A 9,238-nucleotide genomic window follows, 5' to 3' on the forward strand; every position below is an offset into this window, starting at 1 on the left:
TTTTTAACCCTAGTAACACTTCTATATTGTGTCAGTAACACTTCATGAGAACACAGTTCAGGATAATAAGAACACATGGCTCGTAACACATATTTTATCTATGGTAACACATTCAAGTTTTTCAAAAAAATATTATTATACACTCGCATATGGTCTATAATGTTGATACGATTTTTTTGGGAATATGATACATTATAAAATCACACAAACCACAAATTTGAATAATCGTTGGAAGTTGTATTGATTGTGGGAGGAAACAATAATATTATTCATCACATGACGTGTCCATATAATGACATGATTCTAGAGAGAAAATGTACATATATAGCAATGGAGGGTACATGATGTCTCTATACTATATTTTTGAAAAGGATGTCTGTACTATTAGACATGCTATGGGTGCCTTTGGCATGGCTCCAATGGGGTTCAGCTCCACCTAACAATGCTATTGTAGCACAGCTAGCTTTTCACTAGAGTCTTCTCTCTCTGTCCACGCCCCCCCCCCCCCCCCCCCTCACGAAACCACAAGGAGCCGCCGGAGGCTCAGGGCCGTTTGGAGACCGGCCAAAGGGGCCCTGTATGCGATTTAGTAATTTTTTGTAATCCATTCATGATCCATTGTTGCCATAAAAATATATGAATTCAAGCACTGATCATTTCAACCTGCATAGAATAACATTGATCATTTCAATGTACATATAGATGTGAGAATAGATGGATGTTCAATGTACGACATGTTCAATGTATTGACTAGCCCCATGGGATATATATATACTACAAGAGAAAACTCTAGACACACTCTTCTACTCTAACACCCCCCTCAAACTCAAGGTGGATTACAAGCATTGAGTTTGAAAGTACAATTACAACACTTAAAGGACACTAACATATCAAACCAGATGACACTTATACATTAACTAGATAACATATATCCAAAGTCCAAGCTTGAAGATGTCGCCAAAGCATGCAGCCAATGTCGATATATGAAGTCGACGATAATAACAATGTGTCAAACCAAGCCAAAGAAGAATAAAGATAAAACCACAGCTGCAAGAAGGCAAAGCCGTGATACTATCGTGATGATGACTAAGAAGACCATTTGGTGATGATGTGTAGCAAAAAAGGCTACGAAAAAGGGCCAAGTGGTAAAGATGCATCAACACGACGAAGAAGAAGATGATGATGATGATGGGGCAGCCACACAACGCGGCAAACCCAATAGAGAAAAAGAAATGGCTGATTTGACAACTGAAATTTGTAGACACGCACGGCATTGGCGAACTAGATGAAGTGGATCTGGACTTGGATCGACGCTGATGAATATGACTGAGGTGCTAGCTGGACATGAGACAAAAGACTCTGATATATGGCAGATACTAGCAGTAGCACAAGCTGAAAGCAGCAAGACAGAGAGCAGAGAGACGCGCCGGCGACCGTGGAAGGGCGGGAGAAGTGGGGGCTGCACCAGCAGAACGGGCGGGGACAATGGCTCCGCGACGGACGAATCGACTGCGCCAGCGACGGGCCGACGGGTGGAGGCCGCACCACATGGACGGAGCGGAGCCGGTGGGGCGATGACGGGCCGCGCCAACGGGACGGCAGAGCAGGCAGGGCGGCGATGGGATGGCGGGCCGCTGCAAACGGATGACGACGAGCGGCGGCGGGTACAAGCAGCCAGCGGCAGCGATGGGTCGCGGATGGAGAGCTGCGACGGTGACGACGATAGGCGGCCGGTGGACCCGCGACGGGCAGATCCATGACGGGCGACTGCGAATCGACAACGTCGGGCCACAGGAACGGCGGCCAAGGAAGAGGTGCGGGGACGGCGGCCGAGGAGGAGGGCCGCGGCAATGTGAGCCACAACGGCGGGCTGATGCGACGACGAGCAGGACGATGGCCACGACGGCGGCGGAAGAGATGGCGACGACGGACTGGTGGCGACGGGCGACACACTGGAGGAGGACGGCGGCGCTGCTGCTGCTACGGCTACCACTACCTACAGCTAAGAGGTGACCGCCCCCGGGAGTGGAGATTGCTCCTCCCGGAGGCAGCAGCGGAAGTGATTCTCGGTGAGCTACAGTGGAGAACGAAGAAGACTCTCGAACGGCGCGGAGGAGAGCCGGCGGACGGACGGGCAGCGCTGCTGCGCCGGCGGACGGACGGTGGAGCGACGACGGATCCGCGATGGGCGGATCTGAGGCGGCCGTGACGGCGGCCGGCGGGTGGGGCGACGAATCTTGTTGCTGCTGCTGCGACATGAGGGTAAGGAAAAAAAAGGTTTGGGGCTGGATTAGCCGCCCCCAGGAGCAAGATTGACGCTCCCAGGGGCAGCGCAGCGGAAGATCGAGAGAGACGGCCGGATCAAAGGAACCGAAGCTCTGTTACCATGTGAGAATATATGGATGTTCAATGTACGACATGTTCAATGTATTGACTAGCCCCATGGGATATATATATATACACACTACAAGAGAAGACTCTAGACACACACTCTTCTACTCTAACAATAGGTAGCTAGGAAGTATATCACCAAGGACTAAATAAACTATATTTGGATCAAGAAACAATTATATCACTGTATGGCCACTTAAGTCTAGGAACTATTTTTAAGTTTTTACTGCTAAATCAAAATCATACGTAGATAGCGATGGAGTACATCACCTTTTCTTATTTGTAATTCATGATATATAACTTGTGCTTTGGCTATCCAGCATCAAGTGTTGTTCCTATCATGTAATCATAGAAACACATGGACAAAATAATGAGAAATACTCTTTGGAACCACATAACGAATTATTCTTCATTCTGGTGATTAAAATCACATTGCTTTAATATTTCCAATATCAAGTCTAAAAAGACTATAAGATCTGAATGGGACTAGATTTTATAATGACATAATTAAATAGAATTTACCTGAACACATATAAGCTCTTTGTAAACCTTTAAATTATTCATCCATTAGATCAACAAGATCACTGCATACAAAGTCCAAATACCTCAGTGTACACAGCCAAGAAGGCATACTAGAAAATTATTCATCCATTAGGATTGCCTGTCTGGGGAATAATAAGTGCAGCATTCGGAATAACTCTTGCCTCGCTGATCCTGTTTGAACTCATTCTCTAAACCATGGATGGCTGACAAGGGAGGAGCTGTGCCAAAATCAGATATGGATGGAACACTGACCTAGCCAGGAAGTTCCTTAATGGACTGCAATAATGCAGGATGTTTTTATGGAGAAAGTTGTGTTGATGTTACATGTAACCTATTAATGCATTCGAATGTTAACCACTGCAGAATATTATAGATCCAATCTTTATTCATATATCAACAGAACTTGAAGCCATTAGTAGGTTAATCAGAAATTTTCTCACATAGTGTTGTACTATTGTTTACTGAGTACTTAATTTGAGAAATTGAACATCCTGTCAACTAAAGCAAAAATGAGCTGTTTCATTTCATCCCTTGGCAACAGAAAAGGATTACAGTAGAAAACTACATCATACTTGATACATGATCTCACCGAGGTGTACTAGCAATTTCAGTTCCAGCTAAAAAGAAAAATTCACCACTCAATCCGAGCCAAGTATTCCTTTTGAACTCTTGTAATTTCATTATTATGCGGTAATGAAATCATGGGTATAGCCCGGGGTGGAAAAAAATCAGAGCCAAGTAGCAGTGGAACACAGAGATCAGTAATTTTACTCGGAATTGGGCACATCTAGTAGAGTGGGGTGGTTATTTACTCAGCCTTTCGCAACCAGGAGGAGTGTCAACAGAAAAAGGGCAATTGTCCATATGCTTATCAATAGAAATATGCATGGTTACTTACTTTGCTGCATGGGCAGGTTTGTCATTTTCCAGATAAACACCACAACTAATAATGTATAAGCCGATGACATTGATTTGGAATCAGGACTTACGCTCTCAAGGATTACTGCATTTGTGTGCACCTCTTTAGAGTGGATCATCTCCTCAAGTTCTTCAGTAGCCACTGTTTCGTCCAAAGGGACCCAACTATCCTCCAAGCGCTCCTCTGCAATCTGTGTACCATGAAAAAAATTAAATTAGATATTAAGCTACTTTTTTCAAGAAATTATAAAACTCAAAATGAGTTATGCACAATCACTGAACAACTAATTAGTTCAAGTGCTCACCGAATTTCTAAATATTATATATTTCTGCATAGATAAGTTTAAGAGATAAAAGTGTTCATGGTGAAGCGATTTTCTAAAGATTCTATATTTGTGTATTGATAGATTTAAGAGATAAAAGCTTTCATGACAAAGATGTCATGGACCTCTTTGTGTATCAATCTCCCTCTGTTCTTCCTGTTCCAAACACCGTCAAATAGTAGATTCAATCCCTCCTCTGCAGACAAGGAAGCAGCTAATTGAAGCACCATCTCCTTTTGCCGAAACCATTCAGCAGCATACCATCTCCTTCTCCTCTGCTTCTATCACAACTGAGAAAGCAAACCAATGCCCTGCGGCTTCTCATCTTTCTATTCCTCACGGCACTAATAGCTGCGGGTGGAGGACAATGACGGGCGCGCGTGGACGACGACAATCCCAACATTACACAGTATTAAACGCATTTGGAATTTACAAAGCACAAAAAACCTTAATGATGGCACCGGTGGTGAGAGCCTTGACGATGCCAGCACGGCGGTCCCGAAAGTCCCTGAAGGCGCCCTTGGGGGTGCGCACATTCGGGAAGATGGGGGCCGAGCCGGATTTGTCCATCGTGGCCGAGGCGAGGTTAGGGTTCTGGCAAAAGAGGCCGCGGAGACGGCGGCGGAGGTGGTGCGCGGCGTTGGTGCGGGCGGACGTCGGTGGCGGCTTGGGGAAGGAGTGGACCTTGGACGCCATCGTGTCGCCTCTCCTCGCGCCGCACAGACCGCGGCCTCGCGCAGCAGCGTCGCCGCTCGCCGCGCTGGGGGAGGGTATGGGCGCCCTGGGAGGCGAGCAGCTGCGGGGAAGGGGAGGGGACTGGGAACAACGCCGGGGAGGGGAGGGGAACCGGGGAGGAGAGAGGAGGGGCGCCATGGAGGGGAAGGGAGGGGAGCAGCGCCGGGGTGGGGAGGAGCGACGGCGTGGGGAAGAGGGAGGGGAGCGCGGGTGGAGGACAATCACGACACCAACAGATGTGGGAAGTGGCACGGTGAAAAAAGAGGACTTAGCTAGCCTATGGCCGGCCGTAAATTGGCCTACCCGTACGGCCGCCCTTTATTTGGAAAGCTTTCAATACACGGCAAGGCAAGTTTCCTTTTTTAGTAAAAAGTTGTTGCCGCTACTTTTTTCCCTGCACGTGGAGTTGCAGTTGACAAAGAGTGTGCTTGCATATGGCCTAAATATATTTTTCTACTAGAATAATTCAACAGCTCTCTTGATCTAAAATGCTACTGCTTCACTAAAAAGGCAAAGGCCAGCTCCCAGAAACCACCGCTTACTGGATGAAGGTTGCGGCACACATTTTGGACACTAAATGAAGTAACAAAGTTGCACAGATAATACACTGATATGTTGAATCTCAAAATTGTTAGATTTCTCATGGGATTGTATAGTGTAGCGTTGATGCAGCATTAGTCTGATCACACCAGATGACGAGGGAGGGTCATGCAGAGCCTCGACCATACCAGTCTTTGACTCTTTATAGCGAAATTGAAACATTCTGGATTCAAATTATTCATAGGCAAAACATCACAACAAATTGGGAACAAACAGGCACCAATTTGAAGATGTTGTACCCACAAAATGCACTGGTACTTGTTTTAGTCCTTGTTCACCTGTGAGGCTGCATCTTCTTCACACTTTCTCAGCAATAAACATTAAGAAAATCTGACAACTTCATTCTTTCTTGCTCCACTTTAGACAAGAGTTTCAACTGAAAGGACGAGTAACAAACCTAGATAGAAATGAAAAAATTGTCAAGAACACTAACCTCATGCTATTGGCAATGCAGGCACAATCAAAAAGTTTCAAACCAAACCAAACCAATAACTACTGTCCACTGCATGGCAGACCTCACATTGCAGGTTGCTGAATGCAGATTGCATAGAGTAATAAAAAAGTAATGATTCTTTACTTATTATGAAGTGCACTTTTTGTCCTATCAAAAACCATATTATTCCATAGTATAGAAACATGGCATTGCCTACTGAAATTTATTGTTTTGCTTAATCTAGAATCATATTGTTGCCTACTGAGGAAAATGTTGCATGCAATGTTTATGTGTAAACTGTTAACATTTTAATTGCTAGTTGGGTAGTATTTAAATGCCTATTGAAATTTATTAAAATGCTAATGATGAACATGCATGCAACCAGTTTCAGAACTACAAGATAAATTTGTCTTCCATGTAGAGATGCAAAAGGCTAATGACCATGCAGGAAAAAGCTAACATGCATGCAGAAAAATAGACTCAGTAAAAGGAGATGGATGAGTGCAAGTTGGTTTAGCATAAGTTTCATACATGAAATCCAAAAAAATATCAATAGGAAAACATGAAAATGATAGAATCAGAATGCAAAAATGCTAAAGTAAAATGAATATATTTGCTTGACGATTCAGTAAAAGTTGCCAACCGAATGAATCTCAGAGGGTACATGGTACTGCCTACCAACCAGTCTTTCTTCCTTATATATATGTTGGTTGAGACATGTATCTATTGCTCCCGTACAAGATCCAAGCTCCTACAATCAAGGCCAGGTGAATATTTTAGTATTGCATTAATCCAAAACATAGAAAAAATATTGTTGAGCATCCTATAGTGGTAGTCTACACAGTATTGTTTCCATTATGATATCTCGACAGATATTGTTTCCATTATATGGCTTGCTATCTAGTAGTAATATTATTGAGCATCCCAATGGTACTAGTAGTGCATGAGAAGGACATTTACAATGTTTACTGGGATATAGCTTAAATACCTATTGCTTATACTGATTTGATATTTGGAATTGAAGCGTACACATAGAAGCTGAATTTGTTGGCATCCCGGTGTTAGCCATCCTGGAGCAAGTGGAATTACATATATCATAATGAAACTTTTACACAATTTTTTACTAAACAAATCAGATTGCAAACTCGATCCTGTCGTTATAGAGTAGAATGATGGCTAAAATGAAAAGCAAGTATCACTTGTCTTAAATCCATATTATGCTAGGGTGTATAGCCTACTACGTCAAAGTCATGATAAGAAAAATAGAAGAAATTAGCATTAGGAATGAGACCTCCAGGTCCCCTCCTTGTTATCTGCCTTGGTTTTTCTCCACAGTAGTGACATTGTTCTCCATCACAAATTGATCAAATCAACGAAACACCAAGACTACTGAAAAAAGCAACGCTGTGTTGTTCAGCGGCAAATGTTAACTTGTTTTAGTACAAGGAACAGAAGACAATGCCCAGCGGGGAGGGGAAGGGGAAAGAAGAGAAGTAGGGACTTACACCACGACCCTCATCATTCTTAGCATGAGCCTCATCCTCTAGCACCAAAAAACATGAATTGGCTGCATAATCAGATTGTGTGAGCCCCTCCTCTAGCACCAAGCACTAAGCATGATTCTTTTTTTTTGAAACTAGCACTAAGCAGAACAAAATGAGATCACAGTTTCCATGTTGGTTTAGCAACAACAGTCTACAAAAATGGCAAATCATCAAAATACAAAAAAAAATGCTAAAAGCATAACACAAAAATACTAAACTAAAATGAATAATTTTTTTCTGGTTTAGCATAAGTTGCCTAAGGCAATGTCCCTCTTAGTTGTCCCCATTTTGAAGTTCCCTCACCACCAAATCCAAAAAAAACAAACAAAAATTTAGGTGACTCAGAGACTAGGGAGTATCAATGGGAAATGAATCTCCATAACCCTGAATGAGAACTCACTTTCGTGTAGCGCTGCTCCTACCTCCACGGCTCCACCTATCAATTTACACTTCAATATGCTCTAAAGACTCCAAAGAAACATGCCTCCTAAATCAGTTAAATCATTCGAGTAAGTAATGGTGCAAAAAAATCCACATAAAACACAGCCACCGAGGGGAGCACTAACCCTTGTTTGTGTCGACAGAAGACCTTCCATATACCGGACATCTTAAACCTTGCTGGATTGCTAAGATGCTTATCTGCCCAAACTGGTGACAGACATTGCTGATGTTGGGGCGGCAAAACAACTGCTGCCACCATTGTGCCAACCCAATCAAAAGAAGAGGTGATGAGCTCATGTTATCCCTTTGGCGAGAGGAGAAACTACGGCTAATGCAGGTATTTCCAATCGAACAGAACAATATCAAGATGGAAGTGCCTTTCTAATAAAAGTACTTTGCCTGATCGATAATAGAACTTTGCCTAATTAAATATAGGGTCAATTCCCTATATGCCACTGAAAATTATAACCATCCCTTATATGCCATTGGCCCCACATGTCATAGACACAAAAAAATCCCCCACATGCCATTCAGTGGCATATAAGGGATGAGTCATATTTTTCAATGGCATTCAGGGAATTAACTCTTAAATATAAACTTTACCCAACTAATAACAATACTTTTCCTAACTAATAACAAATTGCTCAACTAAAAGTGTTACTTTGCCTAACTAATAGTCGTGAATTTCCTAAGCATAGTAAGAAACTTTATGGAACCATATAAGCAAAGTTCTAAGAAATAGTGAGAAAATTAGAGCATGGACAAAAAGCATTTTTAATTGAATTCTTCAAACCATACACAACATCAAAGAGGGCAGACAGGGAGGCTGCGCGCAGCAATGGCACGCCCACTGATTACCTCTGTGTGTACGTGAACCACCTCTCCACGCACCTTTCCAACTTGCTCCGCACAAGATTTATCAGGCATAGTTCCAGAGTTCTGAATCATCTGAATTTCAGACGGAATGCAGAGGTTATCTTTTGGACATTGGATACAGCGCATCCTGAGATTAAGCAGATGATGCGTGGATGAGCTGATCTACTGCAAGGAAAACACATGCATCTATTATCTATGGATTAGCTCAGTAATTTGACATAAAATTGATTAGACAAAAAATGCTTAAACAAATGTATTGTTATGCCTAGATACAACAATAGAATTGTTTATTAGGAATCAATATTATTGCCTCCATAGAACAGTTTTATTGAGAACCAACATTAAAATGCCCATACAAGACTGAAAAAAGACATAATCGACCAAATTAAAATGCTTGTACGAGCCGGGGCTTGCAGGTGTAGGGGAGAAGAGAG

The 9,238-nt window shown here is 43.0% G+C and overlaps 1 protein-coding gene across 12 annotated transcripts; it reads right to left on the reverse strand.

Annotated features, from left to right (window-relative positions):
- Positions 1 to 214: 214 nt before the first annotated feature.
- On the reverse strand, positions 215 to 5,166 carry LOC120655388. 12 transcript variants are annotated; one of them, XR_005667470.1, is made up of 5 exons: positions 4,623 to 5,166; positions 3,924 to 4,043; positions 2,914 to 2,975; positions 2,662 to 2,726; positions 215 to 663 (listed from the first exon to the last, which is right to left on the reverse strand). XR_005667470.1 is itself a non-coding variant. In XM_039933177.1 (3 exons), the coding sequence occupies exons 1-3, from the start codon at positions 5,046 to 5,048 to the stop codon at positions 659 to 661; spliced, it is 642 nt and encodes a 213-aa protein (XP_039789111.1). In that variant the 5' UTR covers positions 5,049 to 5,166; the 3' UTR covers positions 215 to 658. The 12 variants fall into 12 exon arrangements, 4 of the variants coding, with proteins under 4 accessions (XP_039789111.1, XP_039789113.1, XP_039789112.1 ...); XR_005667471.1 differs by lacking the exon at positions 2,662 to 2,726; XR_005667474.1 differs by lacking the exon at positions 4,623 to 5,166 and adding an exon at positions 4,301 to 4,616 and having other exon boundaries at positions 2,914 to 4,043.
- Between the last annotated feature and the right edge of the window lie 4,072 nt (positions 5,167 to 9,238).

This window comes from Panicum virgatum, chromosome 1N (assembly GCF_016808335.1).
Source record: "Panicum virgatum strain AP13 chromosome 1N, P.virgatum_v5, whole genome shotgun sequence".
Lineage (NCBI taxonomy): Eukaryota > Viridiplantae > Streptophyta > Magnoliopsida > Poales > Poaceae > Panicum > Panicum virgatum.

Bases quoted from the DNA above. Each gene is read 5' to 3' on its own strand.
- LOC120655388 (XM_039933176.1), bottom strand. From the start codon at position 5,048: ATGGCGCCCCTCCTCTCTCCTCCCCGGTTCCCCTCCCCTCCCCGGCGT. The intron at 4,044-4,622 runs GTTTTTTGTGCT...CATGGTACACAG, and splicing joins CCACCGGTGCCATCATTAAG to ATTGCAGAGGAGCGCTTGGA.